This window comes from Cajanus cajan, chromosome 2, assembly GCF_000230855.2.
Source record: "Cajanus cajan strain Asha chromosome 2, NIPB_CcT2T_4, whole genome shotgun sequence".
In the NCBI taxonomy this organism is placed as follows: domain Eukaryota; kingdom Viridiplantae; phylum Streptophyta; class Magnoliopsida; order Fabales; family Fabaceae; genus Cajanus; species Cajanus cajan.
This window is the reverse complement of record NC_138518.1, coordinates 70,519,757-70,546,133: the sequence shown is the minus strand read 5'-3', so window position 1 is coordinate 70,546,133 and position 26,377 is coordinate 70,519,757. Positions and strand designations below refer to the sequence as shown.

At 31.0% G+C, this 26,377-nt stretch overlaps 2 protein-coding genes across 2 annotated transcripts; one reads left to right on the top strand and one right to left on the bottom strand.

The window, feature by feature from the left end:
* Window positions 1-13,006: 13,006 nt before the first annotated feature.
* Window positions 13,007-19,720, top strand: LOC109812793 (homeobox-leucine zipper protein HDG12). Its single transcript, XM_083068891.1, has 13 exons — window positions 13,007-13,101; window positions 13,198-13,323; window positions 14,440-14,557; window positions 14,663-14,854; window positions 14,962-15,208; window positions 15,325-15,438; window positions 15,580-15,953; window positions 16,067-16,168; window positions 16,256-16,459; window positions 17,957-18,134; window positions 18,249-18,520; window positions 18,621-18,710; window positions 19,240-19,720. Exons 2-13 carry the CDS (start codon window positions 13,226-13,228, stop codon window positions 19,615-19,617), a joined length of 2,367 nt encoding a protein of 788 aa, XP_082925017.1. The 5' UTR covers window positions 13,007-13,101; window positions 13,198-13,225; the 3' UTR covers window positions 19,618-19,720.
* An 827-nt stretch (window positions 19,721-20,547) lies between these two features.
* Window positions 20,548-24,585, bottom strand: LOC145955170 (homeobox-leucine zipper protein HDG12-like). The gene is made up of 8 exons (XM_083069878.1): window positions 24,466-24,585; window positions 23,571-24,356; window positions 23,378-23,479; window positions 23,093-23,296; window positions 22,175-22,355; window positions 21,792-22,063; window positions 21,595-21,684; window positions 20,548-20,922 (listed from the first exon to the last, which is right to left on the bottom strand). Exons 1-8 carry the CDS (start codon window positions 24,583-24,585, stop codon window positions 20,548-20,550), a joined length of 2,130 nt encoding a protein of 709 aa, XP_082926004.1.
* Between the last annotated feature and the right edge of the window lie 1,792 nt (window positions 24,586-26,377).

The window sequence follows — 26,377 nt, the reverse complement described above, 5'->3', positions numbered from 1 at the left end:
CTCCATATTGTTTAATTAAATAATATATGATAGCATATGCTGAATTAGTTATAATATATTGAGTTCTATGTTGCGTTTTAAAAAAGAAAACCTCATTGTATGTTTATATAGTAAAATAACATATAGTTGGTTTTTTTTGTTTTTTGTTATGGGCTTCGTCCGGTAAGAGGGACCGGTGTTTGGGCTGCCTTCAACCCAATATCACTGTCTGAATTATTTCAGACCAATCCCTTAACTAAATAGTAAATACTTTAAACACCCTTAAGTCTATCCTTAACCATAGAGCTACAAAAATATATATTAAAAAATTAAAATATGGTTCCTGGGATAGGGAGTTTGTCATATGCTAAATAAAGTACTGAATAATTTTTCTCTATATATGATTGTAATTTTTTATTTAACTACCTGTAAAAAAAATTTACCGTAATTGAAATATTGACAATAAAATTATATCAATTAAAGATTATTGATATACATTTAACAAGTATATAAATTATTTTAGGTAGTAATAGAAGTTCAAATTATTGAATTTACAAATATTTGAGTTATAATTATTTAATTTTGGTACTAAATAAATGATTAAAGGAATTTAAAATTGTTTAACATGAAATATATGAAATTTATAAAATTATAAAATTAAAAGGCATGTAATAGAGTAATGAAGAATTTGAATTTAATTATAAAATGATAAGAACAACCGAAGATTGATTTTACTAACTTTTTTCATGTAAATTTATCCCAATTTTTATTCAATATTAGAGATTATATAATTAATTCAATAGTCCTCAAATATGTTTAAACACTAGTTCCTTGGTCAATAAATTTTAGGTTATTTCATGGAATTTTTAATTCCTTTGTAGTTTTTGTTATACAACCTCGTGAATCTAAAATTTGACTAATAAAGCTTACATATATTCTTAGAAAATAAGTGTTACGAGCGTTTTATCTAGATTATAATTTTAAGAGAGTTTTTCAATCTCAGTTAATATCATGCATTGACCGAAGTAAGAATTGAGAATAAAAATAATGAATTGAATGAGAATAAAGAATATTACATGAGTACAATAGTTACGTCAATTTCTAACCGCAGAAAACTTAGTTGCACATTGCTAAGTGTTAAATCTCAATTTTACCTCTTTTTGGATGAGACTTATTGAACAAATTCTACTCATCTTCTGAACCATTGCAATACAATTGTTCTCTTTTTGGTTCATTTTGTGTGCAGATATAACTAACCCAATTTCATCTAACAATACCTTAATCCACCTCATTTTTTGTGTAGGTATTGAGTGAAGAGTGGAAATTTGAAGATCCTTGGAATTGGAAATCTAAGGTGATGGAAGCTATTGGAGGAGAATGATGTTCCTTCAATGATTCCATGCTTGGACCGTGATGCTTCTTGAGGTTAACTCCTTGAGAACTCTGGGTTCACCTTTGAAGAAGCTTCAAAGGAGGAGAAGTACTTGAAGAGATTTGGCCACTTCCTAAATCTTGTGAAGGAAGCTTGAGGAACCAAGCAAAGTTTGAAGAACTTTGCTAGAAACCTAGAGAAAATTGTTCTCACGGTTTTGGTGACTCTTGATTGAGAGAAAATTCAGAAGTTTATTTCTCATAAATGTCAAAAGTGTTTACAAGAGTGTAGGAAACAACTATATAGGATAAGGTAGCTTGTAGGAGAAGCTAACCTTCACCATGGTTTACTAGGAACCATGGTGAGGTGAACTTAACTCTCTACGGTCTAGCTAGCTTGCAAGGGAAGCTAACCTTGACCATGGTTCACTTAAGAACCATGGTAAGGTGAGCTAACCTTGCTTGAGTTTAGAAACTTGCAAGACAAGCTTCCAAACTCAAGGAGAAGCACTTAGAAAATTCGGCCAAGGAGAAAGGAAGAGCTAGGCGGCCCATGGTTCCAAAATGCTCCTTGAATTAATTTGAAAATCTTTGATTTGGTTTAGTTAGGTTCATCATATGATGATGAAACCTAGCTAAATCAAATCTATGAAAAATTAGGAGCAAAATGAGTCCAATATGCAAAATTTTGCCTAGGCCCAACTCAGGCCCAATTTCTAAGCACACCCTCAAGCATTGCTAAATGACACCCCCTTTTTCCTACTGAAAAAATAGAAAATGAAAGTATCAACTAGGGAGGTTAAATGGAGTTAAACTCTCCAAGTAACCTACCTCAAAATCAATATGCAAACATTAAGAAAAGCAAATAAAGTGTCTCACAAATACAAAGGCAAAAATAACCTATACAAGAGACTATGTATAAACTGTACACTGTATACAAGTAGAACTAGGCCTTCTCTTCATGATAGAGCATTCCAAGAGAAAATTACCTTGGGCTTGATAAGCCCACTAGTCTTCTCATGGTCCATCTCTTCCTGTATTCTTCTAGCCATAGCTCTGGTCACTGGGCCCTTGGCCCATGATCTATCATAAGGAGCTAAGGAGCATAGCAGAGTGTCTGCGTCGGGCGCAAGATGAACCGCACTGGGCTTGAGAAGAACAGAGCACCAATCTCTGCAAGTTCACCTGCGCCAGGCGCGAGACTACCCGCGCCGGGCGTGATCGAGACAGAGAGTATTTGAACTCTCTGGAAGACGTTGCGCCAGGCGCAAAAGGAAATTGCGCCGGGCTTACACTGAGGTAGAGAGTGCTCAAAAGAGCCTGCGCCAGGCACGGAGACTTACACGCCGGGCGCGAAACCCTAATCTGATCTCCCAAACTCGTATTTGAAGCCATTTTCGGGAGAGAAACCCCCATTCACACATTTGGGCGAGTTTTAGGAGCTGTGGAAGGGATTCCCGGAGCTTGGAGCCGTTCGTGTGTGGGTCTTTCCTTCGGTTCTTCATTTCTCCCTTCATCTCTATTTTGTATTTGCCCTCTTTGTTGAGTGGTTTCACCCATTTTTTGTGGGGTTAGATGTAACCAACACACTCTATTGTAATCCTTACGTTTTTAATGATATATATACATGTTGTTTCATTCTTTGTTGTGTACGTTTCTATGCTAAATGCTTGCTTTGGATTGATCACCCTTTGCATGATTTAAGGTTCCATTGAGTATTGGAAAATACCTTTGAAACTAGTTCTGGAACATATGCCTAGTGGAGATTGTATCTAGGGATAGAGCTTGACCCATTAGTAGTCTTAAACCCTAACCCGTAATGCGGGTGTAGATATTGGGTACTCAAGGGATTGATATTCAATATCCGCACCTAGGCTCTTTCTCTAAGGGATTAGGTTTGAGTAAACTTATGGGTTGACTAAGCAATGTATGTAACAAGAGATTAAGGATACATTAGTTTAACGTTTGGTGAAATCTGACCCCCACAACATCACACAACCATTATACCATTTCTATCATTTTCCACTCACAAACCAATATTTATTTATAGCTTTCATTCCAATAGTCACAACTTTGAATTCACATAACAAACTATGAAATTGGAATTATTCTTTAGTCACGAATAGTCAATAAATGTTTGTGTTACCTTCTAATCCCTGTGGATACGATATTTTTACTACTTGAATGGCCGGTATACTTGCCGTGTTTGAGACCGTTAATAGAATTTAACTGATTTAAAGATTTGAACAAAAGTGTTTTAACGGAAATCTCAACAAGTTTTTGGCGCCGTTGCCAGGGATTAGAATGGCGATTTAGTATTTATAGCTATTTGTGATTTAATCCTTTATTGTTTTTGTTATTTTTGTTAGCAATGAAGTGTTGGAACTAACCTGTGTACTCTAGTCTTCAGCTTTCTCTTGTATGCTAGGTACTGCTCAAATTATATTCACCAATCCTCCTGAGCCATTGTTGAGCAATCATGAGGTTGCACACTGGGCAAAGGGGAACAAGAGCAACAGGAGGAGAAGGAGAATCAGAGCACTTCAAGTTGGTCACCATCAGGCTCGGGACAGTAAACAAGCGCTTCTTGGGAGGCAACCCAGAGATCTGAACTGTGTTTTAGATTTTTGTTGCATGTTGTTCTGTGTTATAAGTGTTGTTTTGTATTATGTGTTGTGTTTTGTGTTATATGTTTTGTGGTATATGTTGTTTTTGTTATGTGTTAGTTGTTAGAATCATGTTGAATGGGTAAATATAGGGTACATTTTGTTTGGAATGTGGGGAATGAGGCAATTCTGTGTCTAGGTGGAAATAAGGCCTGATCCTAATTTAAAACCTGGGCAAATTGACCTTTTAAAGTGACTACGTGCCGGGCGTGACTCTTTTGCGCCCGGCCTAGTACTCAATTTTTGGTCTCTGGAACCACCACGCAGGGCGCGTTTAACGCACGCCCGGCGCGATATCAGATTTTGGACCTCGTTGAGTTTTACTGATATGAAGCCCGGCGCATCTGTCCTGCGCCCGGCGCAAAACGTTCCTGATACCTTGTATTTAGCTAGTTTCATTCATGTTTCTTTGTGTTCTGTTTGTATTGCATTGTCATAGTCCATTTCCGTGTGCATGCATTTTGTGCTTAATTTTGGTCTAAGGATATTCTCCATTGTGTTATATTTGCTTGGTCATCAATGTGTATAATTTTGTGCTCACCATGTTCTTTCATGATTATACTCCGCAATCACTTTTGGTTACCAGGACTTTCAGGCATATACTGGTTGGCCTGGGGACCAGGCTCCTAAGTTTGGGGGAGTGGAGCTGTTGATGCAGACGGAGCCGATGATGGTGGAGTAGCCTTTAAAGATGATGATGACCTGACTCCATAGATGGAAGCAGATGGAGCCTACCTCAGTTTACCTTTGTCTATTGCAATTTATTTTTCTGTCTTTTATTTTCAGTATTTGACTATTTTTATATATAGTTTTTTTGGTGATTACTTTGTTGGTTCTTTTGTGAATAGTCTGCCTTAGCATGGTTTTTAATCTTGTTGATACTTGTTTTGCTTGTGGTCGATTCTGGATTATAGTTTGCTTGATGTTTATGGTGTGTGTACCTTAGACATTTTCAAGTCACATTAGATCTTTAGTTCATGACTAGTTGCATACGGGTTTCAATGTTGATCATAGAATTGAGCTGAGTTTGATAGTTTGTGGATGCATAGCTGGGTGAGGTTTGAGCCTAAATACCTATGAGTGAACTATGCTTAGGTTGCATGATAGACTTTGCTTGAGTTTCCCTGGTGGTTTGCTTATGTTGTGTACTTATATGATCAAGGCATTCATATTTTTGTTAACTATCTAAGCCAAAAAGCCATCTCCACTTTCCACTTGACCCATACCTTCATAAGCCTAAACACCACACCTTCCACTTATCCCAAACCATAGAAAATTTAACCATAACCTTTACTATGGTTAAGAGAGCAAATTGATGACATCAAATAAGTTTGGGGGAGTTGAAGAATGAGGAAATTTGGGAAGAAGAAAGTATGTGGTCAGCCATTACTAAAAAAAAATAAATAAAAAAAAGCCAAAAAAATAAAATAAAATAAAAAAAGAGAAAAACAAAAAGCAAAATAAAAACAATAAGGCTAATGGCTTGGACCCGAAAAAGGGCATGTGCCAAAATGTGTAATGGGGTATGGAGAGGGACATCATTGTAAAATCTTAATTGCTCTCTTAAGCTATAGCACCTTCAATCCTTGAAAAACCATAAAACTGCTACTGCTTGACCCTGTTTGACCCAGAATTGCCCTAATAAAGACCTTGTGATAAGTGCTTGCATTTGTTTTACCACTGGTTTCATTTGGAAACGAAGAGCAAAGTTGAATTATGTGGCGTGAGTAGTAGACTAGAGAGAAACACTCACCCTGATACACTAGTGTGCATAGAGAGAAACACTTTCCTAGTGAGGATGCATACACAGATAGTCACTACTTTTCTCAGCTCTTTGATCTCTTTTGAAACCTTTGTTTGCCCCTTGTCATGTTCTATTGCAATAATTGTGGCTGGAAATCCATCTTAGGTTCATGCTTGCAAAAAGATAATACAAGTGAACTAGGATGTAGAACTTGACACACTTGCATTGCTTGTTATCTGCTAGATTAATTACCTTTTGCTTGAGGATAAGCAAGGTTCTAAGTTTGGGGGAGTTGTTAAGTCTCAATTTTACCTCTTTTTGGATGAGACTTATTGAACAAATTCCACTCATCTTCTGAACCATTGCAATACAATTGTTCTCTTTTTGGTTCATTTTGTGTGCAGATATAACTAACCCAATTTCATCTAACAATACCTTAATCCACCTCATTTTTGTGCAGGTATTGAGTGAATAGTGGAAAGTTGAAGATCCTTGGGATTGGAAATCTAAGGAGCTAAGGAGCAGAGCTGAGTGTCTGCGCTGGGTGCAAGATGAACCGCGCTGGGCTTGAGAAGAACAGAGCACCAATCTCTGCAAGTTCACCTGCGCCAGGCGCGAGACTACCCGCGCCGGGCGTGATCGAGACAGAGAGTATTTGAAATCTCTAGAAGACGTTGCGCCGGGCGCAAAAGGAAATTGTGCCGGGCTTACACTGAGGCAGAGAGTGCTCAAAAGAGCCTGCGCCGGGCACGGAGACTTACATGCCGGGCGCGAAACCCTAATCTGATCTCCCAAACTCGTATTTGAAGCCATTTTCGAGAGAGAAACCCCCATTCACACATTTGGGCGAGTTTTAGGAGCTGTGAAAGGGATTCCCGGAGCTTGGAGCCGTTCGTGTGTGGGTCTTTCCTTCGGTTCTTCATTTCTCCCTTCATCTCTATTTTGTATTTGCCCTCTTTGTTGAGTGGTTTCACCCATTTTTTGTGGGGTTAAATGTAACCAACGCACTCTATTGTAATCCTTACGTTTTTAATGATATATATACATGTTGTTTCATTCTTTGTTGTGTACGTTTCTATGCTTAATGTTTGCTTTGGATTGATCACCCTTTGCATGATTTAAGGTTCCATTGAGTATTGGGAAATACCTTTGAAACTAGTTCTGGAACATATGCCTAGTGGAGATTGTATCTAGGGATAGAGCTTGACCCATTAGTAGTCTTAAACCCTAACCCGTAATGCGGGTGTAGATATTGGGTACTCAAGGGATTGATATTCAATATCCGCACCTAGGCTCTTTCTCTAAGGGATTAGGTTTGAGTAAACTTATGGGTTGACTAAGCAATGTATGTAACAAGAGATTAAGGATACATTAGTTTAACGTTTGGTGAAATCTGACCCCCACAACATCACACAACCATTATACCATTTCTATCATTTTCCACTCACAAACCAATATTTATTTATAGCTTTCATTCCAATAGTCACAACTTTGAATTCACATAACAAATTATGAAATTGGAATTATTCTTTAGTCACGAATAGTCAATAAATGCTTGTGTTACCTTCTAATCCCTGTGGATACGATATTTTTACTACTTGAACGGCCGGTATACTTGTCGTGTTTGAGACCGTTAATAGAATTTAACTGATTTAAAGATTTGAACAAAAGTGTTTTAACGGAAATCTCAACACTAAGGAATTCACTCATAAACACAAAATGGAAATCGTTAATGGATTCATAATTACAATGCTATCACTCTCACTCAGTCACGCTCTCTAATATCTATAAGTAATACAAAAAAAAAGTGAGTTGTTGCTCTAATTTTATAACTTCTTAATGGGCTTTTTTTTGCATAGGTTCGCTTAAACAACAGGTTGGCTCACTTGAGTGAGTTTGATGGCGTACATTAGCTTGCTCAGAATGCTCAAATGTCTTACTTGAGTGAACTTTTCATAATGTTCTAAAGATGTCTTTTGAGTTGGCTGGATGACTCTCTTTGCATGACCATAAAATTGCTTTAGAGCATGTTTTCCTCGCTCTGAGCGAATGCTCTTAATGTTATTAGTTCTTCCTCCATATATCTCAAAACTTGAATAAAAGAATTAAAAATATCTAAAAAAAAAGAATTATACTAATTAATCAAACAAAATTAGAATAATAATTTTTGAAAAAAATAAGACTCTAAAGCACAAAATATGCTACATAATTGAGTAAATTAGATTAAAGATATTGAGATTGTTTAAATAAAATTGTAAACATGTAAAATTATTTTAAAATGATATTAATCAATATATATGTTAAGCAAGTGATCTGATCAATAACTTGAGAAAAATGAATTAAGTTATTTAATATTTAAAAATACTACACTTTGAAAACCTTTAACCGTAAAAACTAAATTAGAGAATGATATGAAAAAGAAATTCAAATTAATTTTAATAAAAAAGTCAAAATGAAAGAAAGAAGTGCCAAAAAAAATACATCACACTATAATTTTATCATAATTTACCCTAAACTACGATATATATATATATATATATATATATATATATATATATATATATATATCCTTTAAGATTTAAAATTTAGGATTTAGAATAAATTCTAAACATATATATAGTCTCCAAGTTATACTTGAAATTTTTTCACTAGAGTTTATAATTCAACAAACATTTCATAATTAAAGAATTGTCTATGACAATCCATCCCTAGGATGCTTTTCACCATCTCACTCTATTAATAAGTCACTAGGGAAAACCTATTTTAGAATATACTACTAGCAAACTCTCATTTGAGTGATAACTACAACCAGAACCACCAAAAAAATCCACCCTTCATTTCCAAAACAAAGTAAGTAAAAAGTTAATTCTTAGTAGCAAGAACATGTGAATTAATTAATCTAATTCTCACATTTGTAAATGCAAAATAGACATTATGCAAAAGTGAAAATAAGAATAATAAATAAAAGGACAAAATTTAATTACATTTTTCTAGATGTAGTTGATGTTGTTCTTTAATAAAAAATGAGAGATATACCTTGATAATATGCAATATATATTAACTAGATTAAATTTGGTATGCATTAAATATAAATATATATTATCAAGGTGAATCTCTAATTTTGATTAGAGAACAACACTAACTATACTTATAAAACTGTACGCATGTTTTATTATAGAAGAATAATACCAAAATTTTTACGCAGAAAATCTTCTCAATGTATCAAAGAAAAACCACATATTTAGCCTAATAAACAATTTTCACTATGAAAGTAAGATTACAAATAGTCTCTTTTTCTCAACAGGATCACTTAAAAGAATCTCACCTTTTTCGCATAATTATCTTTCAATTCTCACCAAATGTGGTGAAAATAATTGTATCTTTCTCTCAAAGAGGAGTACAAGAATTTTCTAATTCTAATTCTCTCTTTTTCAAAGAGGATTCTAGAATTGATAGGATGAAATCAACCTCTCTCTTTAGGTCTTGACCCCTTCTATATGGTGACACCTTCTAAGTGACTAATTACACTCATCATAATTCTCCTTATTTATAGAAATAAATTGAAGTTTTATTCATAACTCTCTATTCATGACTTTTTGTTCATGATAAAAATTTTGGATTAATTTTTCAATAAAATGGCACAAATTGAATATCAATATTTAATTTAACTCACAAAACTCTAAGTATTGAAACAAAATAACTCAGTTTTTCTTTCTTTTTTTATGTGTAACTTTTTCAATGAAAAACTTTTTTTCTTTCTATAGGATTGGAAGATAGAAAACACGAATCCTAAAGATATAAATATAATTTTATTCTTAAAAATATTTTTCTAATTTTCGAAATCACTTAGTTAAGAAAATAATCATTTAAAGATTATACTTATTAAAAATTATACAAGTTTAAGGGAATCAATTATTTTGTGAGGGAATCAATTCCTTCTTACGAGAATCAATTGCTTTTCAAGGAATCAATTTTCAATGAGAATTTCATGTTCAAAAATCATTTGTGTCACTTTTTATTTTTATTTTTATTTATTTTTGTTCCACTTTGTGAGAATCGATTTCATGCCAAAAGAATCGAAGCTCAGGACCTAGAACAAGTTTTTCATAATTTTTTTTTTAATCTTAAAATCATTTTTAAGCTTTCTCAATTTTTCTCGATGGACTAGACTTGATTAAAACTGATATGCACTTTATTCTTTTTGATCCAAATGTATCTATATCAAATCTTCGTTTTACTTTGACTTTGTCCATGTTTTGTTTTTGATTTATCTTCACTAAGGATCAGCAGACTTTTGGCTTTGTTTTGATCAAATCTCTTATTGTGAGCCCTACGTGTATGACATACTTCAAAGGTAATGTTTATTTAAGTTCTATTGCTTTAAAAAATGATTATAAACATTAATAACTGAAACATATTTTTAAAACATATTTAATTTTTAATAACACTCAGTATTTTATTTAAAATATGTATTTGGACATTATGCTTAACGTGCATTTGATTTTTTTTTTTTTGTTAAAATTTAATTCATTAACTATTTTTTTTTATTTGATAAAGACTATTTTGTTCTACATATCAAAATATGATAAATAAAAAATAATATACTTTTTAGACATTAAATTTGGTAATAAAGAGGTTTTTGATAAAATAATTTTTAATAAATGTTATTAATGTAATTTGTGATGTATTTAATAATTATGATAAATATATCTTTGTTATCCATAATAATTGAACTTACTACAAAAGAGTTTACAACAATTATATATTGTGTTGAAGCAACTGAATTATGCTACATATTTGCTAAATAAATGAAATTAATTGTGTATAAAGTTTTTTTTAACATTTTTTAAATTACCTGTATTAATTTAATAAATATAGTATTTAATATTATTGTATAATTATTTCTTTTTTACAATGACGATAATTAGATTAGAATATTTTATGTATACTACTTAAACAACCTTCCACTACTATACCAACCTAATGTTTCTTTTCCAATAAATTTTGGTCATTCATGTGTAGATAAGTATTTAATAATTGTTTTATTTGGTAAAAAAATAATTTTTTATTTAATAATAACCTTTTTATAAAAAAAATTTACTTGTGTAAAAAGTCACATTTAAAGAATTATAGTGAAATAAAATAAATGAGTATAGTATGACAGTTTCTATCCCGTGTGTTAATATTTATACATGATGATAGAACAATAGAGATTTATTTGAATAAAACTTTAATCTAAATAAATAATAGTTTACAAAAACATCTTTAATGATAGGATTCATAATTGTTTCAACATAAAAAAAAGGTTCTAAAAAGAACTAAGGTAAAAGTAATGGAACTAAAGTCAAATAGCCAGCACAGTGCCTTTAGAAAATGCAAAGAAACTAAGAAGTGTCATAATATAAGTAAATGAAAATTCAAGAATGTAAAACCTCAAACTCCACTTATAAAACACTTTAAAACCCAAGTCTCATTACTAAATATCATATCCGATAATTCTCACTTGCAAAACAAATATACAAAAACAAAAATAAGTATACAAGAACAATTATCACTAAATAAAAGTTTTTGGTTCCTACAGATATCATATTTAATTACATCATGAGAAGCCAGAGAGGGCAATTTTTCTTACTATACTCACACTACTAGAAAAATGTAATTTTTGCAAATTTTCTTAAAAAAAATACTAGCAAGTTTTTTTTACAAATTTTCTTACAATAATAATTTTACAAATTTTTTTTATAAATTTATTTGCAAAAATTAATTTACAGATATTTCTTACAAATTATTTTATAAAAAATAATCTAAAAGAATTTTTTTTGCAAATTTTGCTACAATTTTAATGATGATAAAAAAAATTTCATGGTAAAAATTTGCAGAAAATATTATAAGAATTTTTTTTTTTTTTTAGATTTTCTTACAAAAATAAATTCGCAAATAATGTTTACTAAATGGTAGAAGAATTTTAAAGGTAACTTTTCTTGCAGATTTTTCTGCCAATTTTAATCCACAGAAAAATAAAAAAATTATTTAAATTTATAAGTTTAATATTTTAAAAAAATTTCAAGTCTCACATCGATTGAAAATAAAACAATCAAAGGGTATATAAGTTGGGGCAACACTTATCTTACAAATTGATTTGTATGATTGAGTGTTAGACTTATAATTTACAATTTTAGAGTTTAAAAGATTATATGTATCATATGTTGGAAACGTGGAAACAAATTCCTGCAAAATTTCTTATGAAAAATTCGCAGGAAACTTTCCTGCGAATTTTTTTGCAAAAAGTTTTGCAGAAAAATTTCTTATGAATTTTAAAATTTGTAAACACATGTTATTCATGAAGATTACTTACATATAAAATTTCGTAGAAAAATTTGTAGGAATAATGTTTGCTGCAGATTTTAATACAAAATTCCAGGAAAAATTATATGTAATAAGAGAAATTTTAGTAGCGTCAACTCTAATCGGTATTTTTTGAAATAATTTGCTAAAATAATATATTTTTTATTTTTTTATATAAACAAGATTTTACTATATATGTTAAAAAATTATGAACCTTAAAAGCTATTTTAAAAATTCACAAAATTTTAACACAAATTACAAAGTTATAAAAAATGCTGATTAACTATTTGTTTATTTGACCAATTAATGGTTCAGACTACATGATTTGACCATTTACAGACCAAGCCAAAAAGAATCTGACAAGTATCATTCATCTCACAAATAACAACGAATAAAAAAAATAAAAGATATTTATAATCGAAAAAATATAAAACGCATATTATTACCCGGTTGTTATTTTTTTTTTTTTTCAATTTATTTGACTTTGGCTTATGTCAGAAAATAAATAAAAGTGGGATTTTTAGTCAAAGTTAACCGACATGAAATGAATAAAAAGTTAAATCTCAATTACTTTATCATTTAACTTTCCCTTCTTCACGTCAAAAAGGAGAAACTTTCGCTTCTTGAATGCCAAGACAACCAAGCAAGATTCAGTGTACCCATTTGAAAATTTGGATCTATATTAATTTGTAGATTTTATTCTTTGTTTGATCTTTGTATATATTCACTCCTCTATATGCAATTTCCTTTCTTGAAACACTCTTCTCTTTTCTCAAATATGGTATTCCTCCATAGCCAATTGTTTCACTTTCCATAATTCTACCTTCTCAATGAGTTGGTCGGTCTGTGAGAGAAACTTAATAGATAAACAATTACACATCTCATAAAATAATTAATCCTTTGGCCAAGGTTCATTCTCATTTTGGGTTTATTATCTTTTCTTGAATTGACCCTTGTGGAGACTTATTGGTGCGTGCCAACTTCCTCTAAGCCTAGGTAGGTGAATTTGCATATATACAAACAGTTCACTCATATTCACATGAGAGACACACCAGAATAAATATAATTAAACATTTTAGTGTTGATTTGCAGGTATATTTCTTCACTACTATTTGAAAAAATGCGTCCATCTATCTCAAGTGGATCAACTCTTGATCAACAATGTGTTAATAATTATCGTCATCGTCACAATCCTGATAAGATAGCTAGACTTGAAGAGTAAGATCATTAATCATATTTTTTGATAAAAATTATTTTATTTTATTTTATTTATTTAAGTAGTATTATTATTATTGTCATTATTAATTTTTTTTTATCTCTTAATTTCAATTGAGTCCTTTTTAGGGATGAAGAAAAAAGATATTATTTATCTAAACTTAAATATAAGTTAAAAATAAAAAAATCTATGTATGATAGTTTAAATAAATAATTAAATTTATCCTATTTAGTTATACTATTTCTTCAAAAAAATTTCATTTAATTTATATTCTATTTTAATGATCCTTTTTTATTCTTAATACAAATTCTTTTAAAAGGTAATTTAGGAAAAAGGCCCTACTAAGGAGACATAAAAAAAAAAAATATATATATATATATATATATATATATATATTATTAAAATTACAATGGGATTACATTTAAAATTAAGAATAGTGCATTGTTATACATTCTAACAAAAAAATAAATTGAAAATTTTATTTTTTAACCACTATTTTTAAAATATGTATGAACACATAAAGTGTATCGTCAATGATAATTGATAACATAATAGTTTTCATAATCTCTCTCCGCATAAGGTAAGAAAGAAAGAAATATGAATGCAATGAATCAATGTCTTTCTGTTCTCACTGTCCATCTTTGTTTTCATTCCTCTTTTTCTTCTTCTGCTTATAATTTGATTCTATTTATTAACTATTTTGTACTTTTTGGTGAGCTATAACTGTGACTAACTTTGTCAATTTATTGGCTTTGTGAGCTCAAAGAAGTTTCTTTGTGAATTATCATACCTTTTTATATTTGTAGATGTGCTATATGCAAGCCTAGACATAATATGACATACAATATAAATAAGATATGATATCCTTTCTTATATTTATTGATGTCTATATAAGCAAATCCATTTACGTGTTTTTTACTATCTTGTTAATTATGTATTTAAATGATCATTTTGGTGGTAGCTATGCCTACTCCATATCTATCCATAGCTAGTGTCTATCATTTGTTTCTTTGTTCCACATAAATGTTGATATATATAATTTATTTTTGGTAATTGATGTTTAATTCTCTCAATATTATTGACTATAACTTATCGATATTTTAACTTTTTAAACACAGAATATTCAATGAATGTGCACATCCGGACGAAAGTAGACGTCGCCAAATTAGTGAAGAGCTCGGGCTTGATGCTAAACAAGTAAAATTTTGGTTTCAAAATAAGAAGACACAATTGAAGGTAACATGTTTTTCACGATACTTTATTTTTAAGGGAAATTATCTTACATGCTTTGCTAAATAGTAAATCTGACCACTATATACATTATTTTCGTGCAATTTTCAGACTTTAAATGAGCGATTAGACAACCATGTTCTTCGACTTGACAATGCAAGTTTGCAATCAGAAAACCACAGAATGAGTGAGACTTTGAAGAATTTACTTTGCGTACCTTGTGGGGGTCAAGTCATGGGAGTAGAAGAGCGTGAACTTTCTTTGCAAATCTTAAGAGCCCAAAATTTTCTATTAAATACAGAGGCTAGTAAACTATCTTATTTAATTGATTCTCTTATGATGTGAATATCACACACACATGAACGATTAATTAATCTTTAGTTGACATTCATTCATGAATTGTTTTTCAGTATGAGAAAAGAACCACACTTCTGGTAAACAATGGGATAAATCCAAGGTTGCTTCCTCCCTTTCCTTCTTCACATGATACCTCACAAGGAAGTTTGCAAAACCAAATGCCTGGTATTTCTGTTCAAAATCAGTTCATTCCTAGACAAGATCATCATATTCATGCTCAAAATCAGCTCGTTCCTCCTCATGACCATCATATTCATGCTTGTGATCAACATAATCCTACTCCTAATCAACTCATTCCTAGTCAGAGTTTGCTCATCCATACTCATGATCAACATATTCCTATTACTAATCAGCTTATTCTTTGTCAACATATTCCTATTCTTACTCATGCCCTTAAGATATTTGTGCTCTTGCAGGTGCATCTCATCAGTATACTCCTATTGCTACTACTCCGGCCATTGATCAAAATATTCCAGCTCATCATCCAGATATTCATCATTTGACTTCTTCTTCTGATTATAATATTCCAGGTTTGAGTACTACTCTTGCTCAGAATATTCCCACACTGATTTCTACTTGTAAACAAAATAATAACATTCCTGTTGTTGAGCAAGAAATTCAAGAGCCTAATCATGGTATAATTAATATTCTTTCTCTTACCTTGGATCAAGATATGCCACCTTTGGGTCGAGATATTCCTGCCATAAATCAGTATAATATGCCCCATCTTGATTTGGATGCAATTGTTGAAATTCGGAACAACGATATGTTGATGAGGCAAAGTACAAATATGGAAGATGCACTTATGTTGCAGATTGCAAATAATGCAATGGAAGAATTAATGAAGCTTCTGAGCATGAATGAGCCCTTTTGGTTCAGATCTCTACATGACGGAAAATTCATTCTTCAGCATGAGAGTTACCAAAAGACATTTCCTTGGAGTGATTGCTTGAGAACAGGACCTCATTCACGTATAGAGTCATCAAAAGATTTACGAGTAGTGAGCATGAGTGGGACACAACTGGTTGAAATGTTTTTAAATTCGGTTAGCCCTTCTAATTAACTTTTCTTATTCTGCCAAAAATTTCATTCGTTATCTAAGTTTTTGAAATATATACTCATAAAGTGTATGATATATATACACTCTAATCTTTGTAGGACAAATGGGTTGATCTATTCCCAACAATTGTTAAAAAAGCCCAAACAATCCAAGTATTCGAAAGCGGGTTGTTAGGAAATCGAAATGGAGCTTTGCAGTTGGTATGTTTTCTTAAACCTTGAATTGTCTTTATTTTTGCTAAAATCTCTTTGGATTGTGTGATAAGTGAAGACTCTATCTGTGTACAGATGAATGCAGAAATGCACATTCTTTCACATTTGGTTCCAACTCGGGAATTCCTCTTCCTTCGTTATTGTAAACAAATTGAAGCAGGTGTATGGGTGATAGGGGATGTGTCACTTGATTCCTCAAAATATAAAACCAGTGTTTCTCAAGCTTGGAGGCTTCCCTCTGGATGCCTCATTCAAGAAATGACTCAGGGATTGTGTCGGGTAAGTCACTAAATTACATTAACTTTGATTTTTACATTTTTCTTTTCTCGTTTATCCTTTTAACATCCATTTTTCTTTATTTTTCCCAATCAAATATTTGATCTCCATAAGTAGCTATCATGTGGGGATGGGATTCATCTATGGTTGTCCTTAGATGCTAAGTATTACTTATTAATGTTCCCATTTTCTCTTTTCCTTATATCCATTTCACGTGTTATGATGATGGACCAAGTGTGAGGGAATGATATTTTGAATTACATTTATGAAATAGAATAACTAGACAAAGACATATGTTTACTTATATATGCTCAAAATGGATAAGTAAATGTCATATTTATATATTTTATTGATGTTCATAAATGACTTATTTGAAATGGGAAATCTCTGGGTGAATCGCGCCGGGTGCGGGGAGAACCACGCCAGGCGCAATAGACCTCTGTAGGTCTCTGGTTGAGAATTGTGCCGGGCGAGTTTTTAATGCGCCGGGCGCGCATTTGATTTTCAGAATTTGACTTCATAGTCTTCATGAAAGTTGTAGCCTTGGATGTTAGCTTTCTAATTGCGCTGGAATCACCCAAAAAGGAGTTTTAGAACTCTAGATATGGCTGTTTTAGTGAAGAGGGGTCGAGCTGCTAGCTTTGCTTATAGCTGTTGCGGTTTTTATAATTTTTAACAAAGTAGATGAAGGAATTAAGACTTGGTGTCTTCACGAGAGTTGTAGGAAATCTTCTAATCTTTCATATGAGATAAGGATGAGCATGGTGGGAGTAGTATAACTCCTAATGCGCTATTTTCTATGAAGGTTGCCATTTTACATTTAGTGATTTGGTTAAGTTGAAAGTTGTTTTAGGTGCTTAGGTTGATTGGTGTTGTGTGGGTGGGTGATTTGGCATGATAAGATGAGTTGTAAATAAGATGGTTGGGTTGTATTATGTGTTGATCATGTTGTTTTAAGCTGTTAATGATGAATGTTGTTGAGCTGAGTGTTAATATTGATGTGTTGCGCTGAGCGCGGCCCTTGTCGCGCCGGGCGTGAGACTCCTTGGGAGTCTCTGCCTCGAGGGCGCTGGGCGCAATTAGATATTGCGTCGGGCGGGAGAGAGCTTTGGACTCTCTGGCTAAGTCTCGCCGGGCGCAATTAGGTATATGCTCAAAATGGATAAGTAAATGTCATATTTATATATTTATTGATGTTCAAAAATGACTTATTTATGACCTATATGTACTATGGAGATCCATCTAATAAGTAGTTTCCTAGGAATTAATATGTCTCTCATTCAACATATTATTATATTTTTAGAATTAAGTGCCTTTTTACAAATATCTTGAGAGATGTTGGGATACAAAAAATAGTTTTCAAAAGAAACTAAGTTTTGTTTCCATTCATTGCCCTATTGTTTGGGCAGTATTTTTTGAACCTCGATCACACATTTCCTTTGAACCCTCTTAGAGCATGCTAGTTAAAACCGAGTTTTGTTAATATTACATTTTTGATAGGTTTCTTGGGTGGAGCATGTGAATGTGGATGACAATACCCAAACTCACGAGATTTTCAAAGATATTATTCACAATAATGCATATGGAGCAGAAAGATGGGTTTCAACACTTGAAAGAATGTGCGAGAGATTCGCATGCGCCTCGGTTGAAACTATACCTAGTTATGAGGCTGGAGGAGGTTGGTCAATCTTTGTTATCTTTGCTTCAAACCCTGTTGCTCATTAGTCATTTAATTTGTGATCTATTACTTTTTGTTCATATCTAACTAAGTGTATTCTATTATTTTTCTCAGTGATTAGATCACTAGAAGGAAGGAAGAGTATAATTAAGCTGGCTCATCGTATGGTTAAGACTTTCTGTGGGACTTTGGACATGCAAGGTGACACAAACTTCCCACATTTAACCAAGATGAATGATGATGGCATTAGGCTATCTGTTCACGTGAATAACACAAAGCCAAATGCACCAAAAGGCATGATTCTCGGTGCTGCTACCACCTTTAGGCTTCCTTTCTCTCCACAAAATGTTTTTGATTACTTGATAGATAACAAGGAACGACCTAAGGTTCAAAGCCCTAAACTTATACATACCATATATCCTATTTACAGTAAAATCAATCTTGTATTGCAAAATCATTAACACTTTCTTCTTTTTTTCCTTCTAGTGGGATGTTCTATGTTGTGGAAATGAAGGCTGCGAGATTCAACGCATCTCAACTGGAATTAATCCTGGAAATTATATTTCAATAATGCGGGTACGTACTTGTTATTTTCTATTTTAGTTCCATATATGTTTCAATGCTATATATATTCAGAATTAAATTAGTATAAATTTCGATTAGTTTATATTACACACGCACACACACAAATCATTCCAACATGTGTTTCACTATGATTTTTACTCTCGCTAAAAATATCACCATCTAAAAAAATTCTAACATGTGTTTCACTGTCATTTTTGCTCTTGCTAAAGATATTACTCCAAAATACATAGGTTAAGTTAAATTCAAATAATGTTTTTATGAGTCAATAATAAAAGATATATATATATATATATATAAGAAAATTACTAAATATATATTCATTTTTTTTTTCTCTCATTCTCTTTGTATCTTTCGTTTGTTTTTCCATCAGATTAACTATCACGCATGTCATTTTCTCTCTTTACTTTTTATTTCTTCTTCCACACCATTTTCTTCATAGCTTTCTTTTCAATTCTTAACTTTGTTTTAGAAAACCTTTATATGAGTATTAATTCCTTTCGATTGTTTATACGTGGTGTAGTCTTTCATCCCAAGAGAAAACAATATAATGATTCTCCAAGAAAGTTATGTAGATGCTTTGGGATCTATGTTGGTATATGCTCCTTTTGATACGGAGATAATGAGTCTGGCCATGAAAGGAGAAAAAACATCAGGAATGCCAATTCTTCCTAGTGGCTTGACCATAACTCCAGATGGGCAGTCAAATGTTCCTGAAGGACAAGATGGACAAATTAATAAATCAGCAGGCTCGTTGGTGACTCTAATGTTTCAACTTCTTGCTTCCAGTCCATCTAAACTGGGCATGGTAGACATTGAATTTGTAGGTGTTGTTAAAACACTTGTGACCTCAACAGTGGAGAAAATTAAAGTTGCTCTGAATTGTACCAATTTGAAATAATATATTTTCAACAAGTACCTTTGTTTTGGAATAAAGATAACATGGAATTTTTGTTAATTTATAATGTCAGTAGTTACTATTTGCTTGCAGGGTGATTTGAAGTAAATAAATTATTTATTTGTGCGTTAATATCGATTGTTTATTTAGAATATATTTATGAATTATATATACATATAGGACATAGATAACAGTGGGCCAAATGCTGTCGGTAACATTTTTTGATATTTAATTTATATATATATATATATATATATATATATATATATATATTAAAATGATTATTAATTTAGTATCACTAATTGATTAATTTGTACTTAAATTTTGTTTTGAACCACCTATATTGATTATTGTTGGGAATCAACAGGATCAATTTCTTTCGCTGTCAACTCTTATACGCATTACGCAGAAGTAAAAGTACATGTAAAAAAAATAGAAAAAATGACGTCTATTTTTATGCGAAAAATTACAACACGTAATCTAATAAATACCTTCGTTATGAAAATAGAATTACAAAATTTGTCTTTTTTCTGGATATAATCACTCAGAATCTTGTGTCTCAATTGTTGTACACATGTTCTCTTTACTCTCATGTTATTACCAATATTGATAAAAAAAAAAAATAATGACTTTTTTCCAACAAAGGAATTTCTACATATGAAATTATACTTCTCATTATTGTTATTTATTTGATCACATTAACTTAATTGCTTTGGTTCAACATTTTTGAGAGATAAGATGTGTTTACTTTTAGTATTTTTTCAATCTATCATTTATATAGAGTGATGAATAACAATGAATAACATAGACTTAAATATGAACAAAAACTTCACTTTTTAGGTTTGACATCCAATTTATACAGAACAATAACTAAAACTTCACTTTTATTAAAACATTAATCTAGGTACATCTTAGTAAGATAATATAATACTCTTAATTGGTACGATTCAAAGCAGATTTAATTTTCTCTACTGTTGAGGACAGAAGTGTAGTAACATAACCTACAAATTCCATGTCTACTTTGTCCATTTCAGATGAACTTGAAGCTAGAAGTTGTAACATTAGAGTCACCACAGAACCTCTTGATCTCTCAACTTGTCCAGATGATCCTTCAAGAGCATTTGACTGGCCATCCCAACTTATGGTAAAGCCAGAGGGAAGAACCAGCAATTGTGACGTGTCTTCTCCCCTCATCGCAAAATTCATTATCTCCATATCAAAAGCTGAGTATACCATCATAGATCCCAAAGCATCTGCATAACTTTCTCGAAGAGTCACTGTGTTATTGTTCTCACTACAGCTAACAGGCTGTACCACGGGAACAAGAGAAATTAATTTGGATAACACTACTCTTACAAAAGTTTTATAAAACTGTTAAAAATTTAATAGAAGAAAGAAAAAAAGTAAGAAGATTAGATAAGATAAGAGATTTGATGAAAAGAGACAAGAGAAAAACAAATACTAAAATATGATTAATTATGTGTTGATCAAACACGAAAAAGCTAATTAATATTCATTTAATAACATAATTTGGAAGTGTTGTTTATTAGCACCGTCAAAACTATATGCTAAATTAATGTTTCTAGTCCAAATTACTTCACTCTAATTAATATATATATATATATATATATATATATATATATATTTAAATTAAGCTATAAAAAGTTAATTCATACATAACAAGTTACAAAATCTAATATAGATACCGTATATAGTTTTAATTTCATCAAATTCACCACAATAATATTTGTCTTTATTAAGTCTAAAGCACGTTATTTTAATTATGAGTTTTCATGATGACTTTAACTTAACCTAGCTATTTAGAGCAGTATCATTTGCAACAAGAGCAAAAATGACGTTGAAACACATGTGGGATGATAATTGTTTTAGTTGATATAAATTAATTAGAAAGTATATTAATTTAGTTCTGTATATAGCATTCAAACATGAAACTGAATTAGAAAAATAACAAGTACGTACCCGTGTAATTGAAATAAAATTTCTAGGATTACTTCCAGTTGAAATGCGTTGAAGCTCGTGCCCCGGATTTCCATACCAAAGAGGTTCCCACTGCAACCAATTAAAAAGAAGAAACAAATTGAAAGTATTAATGATTTTATAACCTAAGATTAAAATCTACTATGAAATTAAATATACACTATATATATGGTTTGAACCTTTGCTCGTTCCTTGTTATCTATCATGTAGTCAAAAACACTTTGTGGAGAGAGAGGAAGCCAAAAGGAGGTAGCAGCACTGAGAATCATGCCTTTTGGAACATCTGAGACTGTTTTATTCATGCGAACTGATATTGTAACCTCACCATTATTAATCCTAGTTAAATGTGGGAAATTCGTGTTATCTTCCATGTCCAAAGTCCAACAGAAAATCTTAACCATACGATGAGCCAATTGCATTATACTCTTTCTTCCTTCAAGTGATTTAACCACTGAAAACAAAAAATAACAGAGACTTAAATATGAACAAAAAAAAATAGTACATAAAAAATTAAACAAATTAATTGAATAACGAGCAGTAAGGTTTGAAAAGGATATTCAACCTCCTCTAGCCTCATAACTAGGTATTGTTTCGGTTGAGGCGCACTCAAATCTCTCACACATTCTTTTAAGGGTCAAAATCCACCTTCTGGCTCCATATGTATTATTGTCAATAATAATATCTCTAAAAAGCTGATGAGTTTGAATATTGTCATTCACTTCCACGTGCTCCATCCAAGAAACCTATCAGAATTAAACTTATTACTATATTTTTTCATACCGTAAAATAGAGCATCGAAATTGAGGAATTGATATTCAACAATACTGTGCAGACAACAGGAAACAAATGAAAACAACACTTAATTCTTATGAAAAATATTCTTTTCAAAATTTCTCTCAAGATATTATAGTTGCACTTAATTATAAAAATAAGTTAAATTATAGCCATATTAAATGCAAGTAAACTAATAATTAGATGAGTATTTATGTTTATACATTATCTCTTATATCTCATTTTCACACTATTTTCTTTTATCTTATCTGTCTTTATTTTCTTTCATATCATTGGACATCAATATCTATCTTCTTTTATTTTTTTCTCTATATTTTTTTCTTTCTTTCATTCATATATTCAACAAAAATAGTGTTTATTATTTTTCTAATTCCATGGATCTTCATACTGTATATAGTTCATAAATAGGTCACCTATAACACAGTAACATCAATATATGCATGTGTGATATTTACTTATGTAGTTTAAGGACATATAAGTGAACATGTTTGTATCGGGTTATTTTAATTTAGATATGTAATTCAAAATTGATCCCATCACACTCCATAAATGTGAGATGGATTTCAGGAAGAGAATTAAAACAACATAAAAAATGAGAGATGTAATGAATAATTTTACTGAAAAAAAAAGAAGTGGATGATAAAAAATGCAAGAGAAAAAAAATGTAAATTCAAAGTTAGTAACTTACCCTACACAATCCCTGAGTAATTTCTTGAATCAGGCATCCAGATGGAAGCCTCCAAGCGCAAGAAACAGTGGTTTTATCTTCTGAGGAGTCAACTGACACATCTACTATAACCCATGTACCTACTTCAATTTGTTTACAATAACGAAGAAAGTGGAATGTCCGACTTGGAACCAAATGTGAAAGAACGTGCATTTTTGCATTCATCTGTATAAGAAGTCTTTACTTAGTGATTGTAGTAAAAGGGAAAAAAGAATCTCACAAAGCAAGGTTTTCAGGAGAACATACCAACTGCAAAGCTCCATTTCGGTTTTCTAAAGAACCGCTTTCAAATACTTTGACTGTTTGGGCTTTCTTAACAATTGTTGGGAAAAGATCAACCCATTTGTCCTATATATCATACACACTATAAGCATAATATTTCAAATAATAGTTAACCAATAAAATATTTGACTAGATAAGAAGGGTCAGAAGAGCTAACCGAATTTATAAACATTTCAACCAATTGTGTCACACTCATGTTCACTACTCGTGAATCTTTTGATGATTCTATACGTGCATGAGTCCCTTTTAAGCAATTAATCCTAAGAAACATCCTTTGGTAGCTGTCACGCTGAAGAATGAACTTTCCGTCATGTAGAGACTTTAACCATAAGGGCTCGTTCGTTTTCAAAAGCTTCATCAATTCTTCCATTGCAGTATTTGCAATTTGTGAGATGAATGCATTTTTCTTGTTTGTACTTTGGCTCATCATAAGTTGGGATAACTTATCATCGTTCTTCAAAATTTCAAGAACTCCATCCAACTCTATTTCCAGAGGGGATTTATTATCATGAACAAGGGTAGAAATATCTTGAGTAAGAGGTGGAATATCTGGATCCGGGGTAGGAGTGTGAGAAGGTACATCTGTACCATGATTAGGTACTTGAATTTCTTGTTCAACAACAGGAATTTTATTATCTTGATCATGAGAAGAAATCGGTGTGGGATTATTTTGATCAAGAATTTCACTCATATCGGGGATATAACAATCAAGAGGTGAAATCTTATATTGATGGAAAGCAGGATTAGGAGGTGGAATATTTTGATAAGTGGCAGGAACATGAATAAGCTCATAAGGAATAGGAAAATGTTGACCTAAAGCAGGAAATTCAACCGTTTGGTTTAGCAAACTCCTTTGTGAGCTATCATGTGAAGAATAAGGAATGTCAAGATGTAGCATTGGATTTATCCCACTGTTTACCAGAAATCTGGTTATGCTCTCGCACTGAAAAATAATTCATAAATGAGAATCAATAAAAAAAATGAATTAATATATCATTGGTGTGTGTGATTCACATCATAAGAGAATCAATTAAGTAAAATAGTTTACTAGCCTCATCTTCATCAGTTGATTGAATATTTTCCTTCCTCAAAGTCTCTTTCATCATGAGGTTTTTTGACTGCATTTTATCATTCTCAAGTCGAATAGCATGGTTATCAAATCGCCCATTCATAATCTGAAAATTATATAAAATTAATGTATAAGATATCAACATTATTATTTAGCTAGCTAAGCATGTAAGATAATTATGCTAAAAAATGAAGTATAGCAGAAAAATATAATTACCTTTATTTGTGTCTTCTTATTCTGAATTTTTAAAGAATTTAATAACTATTTGATATTTTGTTTAATTAATTTTAATTGATAGATAATTATAAAAATTTTATACATTTATTTAAATTTATATAACGAAATGTAAAATAATTTTAAATTTTTTAAAATTTTGTATACTTAATTTATATATTAAAATTTTTTAATTTAACGGTTGGATATTAAAATGTGATCTAAAATATAAGTTATTGAATAGAATAAATTTAAATAAGTTTATTTTTTAAATAAGTACTTTTTTTTTAATGTATATATACAATCATGTGCATATGTAACGAATACAAACAATAGACATAAGGCTAGATATGAAATAGGCATAGCTACAAACCTATTAATGAATGAAATTATAATTAACAATGCAGCGCAAGTGAATTCGCACGTAAGTAATTTTATCAAATTCTTAAAACCTTCTTTATCACAAATGCAATTGAAGTTTCAAATCAAATTTAAAACTTTGAAAAATGCATCTATGTTGTGTCATCTTTTAAGTTTTTCATTCAAGACATACAATTTTCTTTTATTTTGTTACATACTTCCATAACATATAAGAAACAAGAGAGTGAGTGACGTACATAATTATATGCATGGTTAATATCATTTTGGGAGGTATTTCGGATCATTCATAATTTATCATTTAATCAACGGAAGAAAATAACTTCCATTAAGCTTTAACTTTTGCAGACTTATAAAACCAAGGAGAGGAAAAAAAACTAATAAGGGTATATTCTCAATTAAATTACAGGATTATTTGCGGAGCTATACACATGTTTCGTACAATAACTAGTACAGATATTTGGGTATACAACCTGCTGCAAATTATCAATAACATGCCAACTTGAAATTAAAAAGATTGAAAAATGAAAATCCTCATGAATACTCAATAAATAAGACACGGCCATTAATTCATATAATTAAGAAGTAGAATTTTTTAACCGTAAAATATTTAAAATGGAAAGCAAATAATCACAATCATTGCATAATCTATATTTATATATAAAAGTGATTATCTATTTTTATGTATATAATTTTTTTGACTATTTTATCTTTAAATTTTTAAATAATAAAAATTAATATTAAAAATTAATTTTTCTTATAAACTTAAGACTTAAATTCAAAATTTTAAAGTTTGAAAACTAGACATAACATTAATTAATTCAATAAGTATTGATAATTTTTAAATACTTTAAAATAAATATATTGATATATAGACTATCGATCCTGCTAGTCATAATAATAATAATAATAAATAAATAAATAAATAACTAAATAAATAAATAAATAGATAAATAAATAAAACAGAAAACACCAGTTGATTTGAATAATTATAAGATATTTTTTTTCCCTTTGTGAGACCTTAGGTTCGAGTAGAGAAAAAAGAAAAAAAAACAATATTAGAAAAATTAGGTCTCTCTTAATATAGTCTATTGCTAGGTGTAAATCAAATGAGAATCAATATTACTTTCAAATACAAGAGACTCCTCAAAAAAGGGTTCAGAATCAAAGATTAGCCACGAAGAAGTAGATTAACAAAAATACTTCCTCATGAAATATTATTCAATGATTAAGTCTCTTATAAACTCAACATGTTAGCTAGCTAATGGTTCAATATTGTTTTTATATATCATTAAAATATCACG

Excerpts from the sequence above, each read along its gene's own strand:
- LOC109812793 (XM_083068891.1), top strand. The coding sequence starts at position 13,226 with ATGCGTCCATCTATCTCAAGTGGATCAACTCTTGATCAACAATGTGTT. Across the intron at positions 14,855-14,961 it reads ATTTTCTATTAAATACAGAG|TATGAGAAAAGAACCACACT; the intron begins GCTAGTAAACTA and ends ATTGTTTTTCAG. Across the intron at positions 18,521-18,620 it reads ATAACAAGGAACGACCTAAG|TGGGATGTTCTATGTTGTGG; the intron begins GTTCAAAGCCCT and ends TTTTCCTTCTAG.
- LOC145955170 (XM_083069878.1), bottom strand. The coding sequence starts at position 24,585 with ATGAATGGGCGATTTGATAACCATGCTATTCGACTTGAGAATGATAAA. Across the intron at positions 23,480-23,570 it reads TTGAAATGTTTATAAATTCG|GACAAATGGGTTGATCTTTT; the intron begins GTTAGCTCTTCT and ends TATGATATATAG. Across the intron at positions 22,064-22,174 it reads TAGTTATGAGGCTAGAGGAG|TGGTTAAATCACTTGAAGGA; the intron begins GTTGAATATCCT and ends TTTTGTTTTCAG.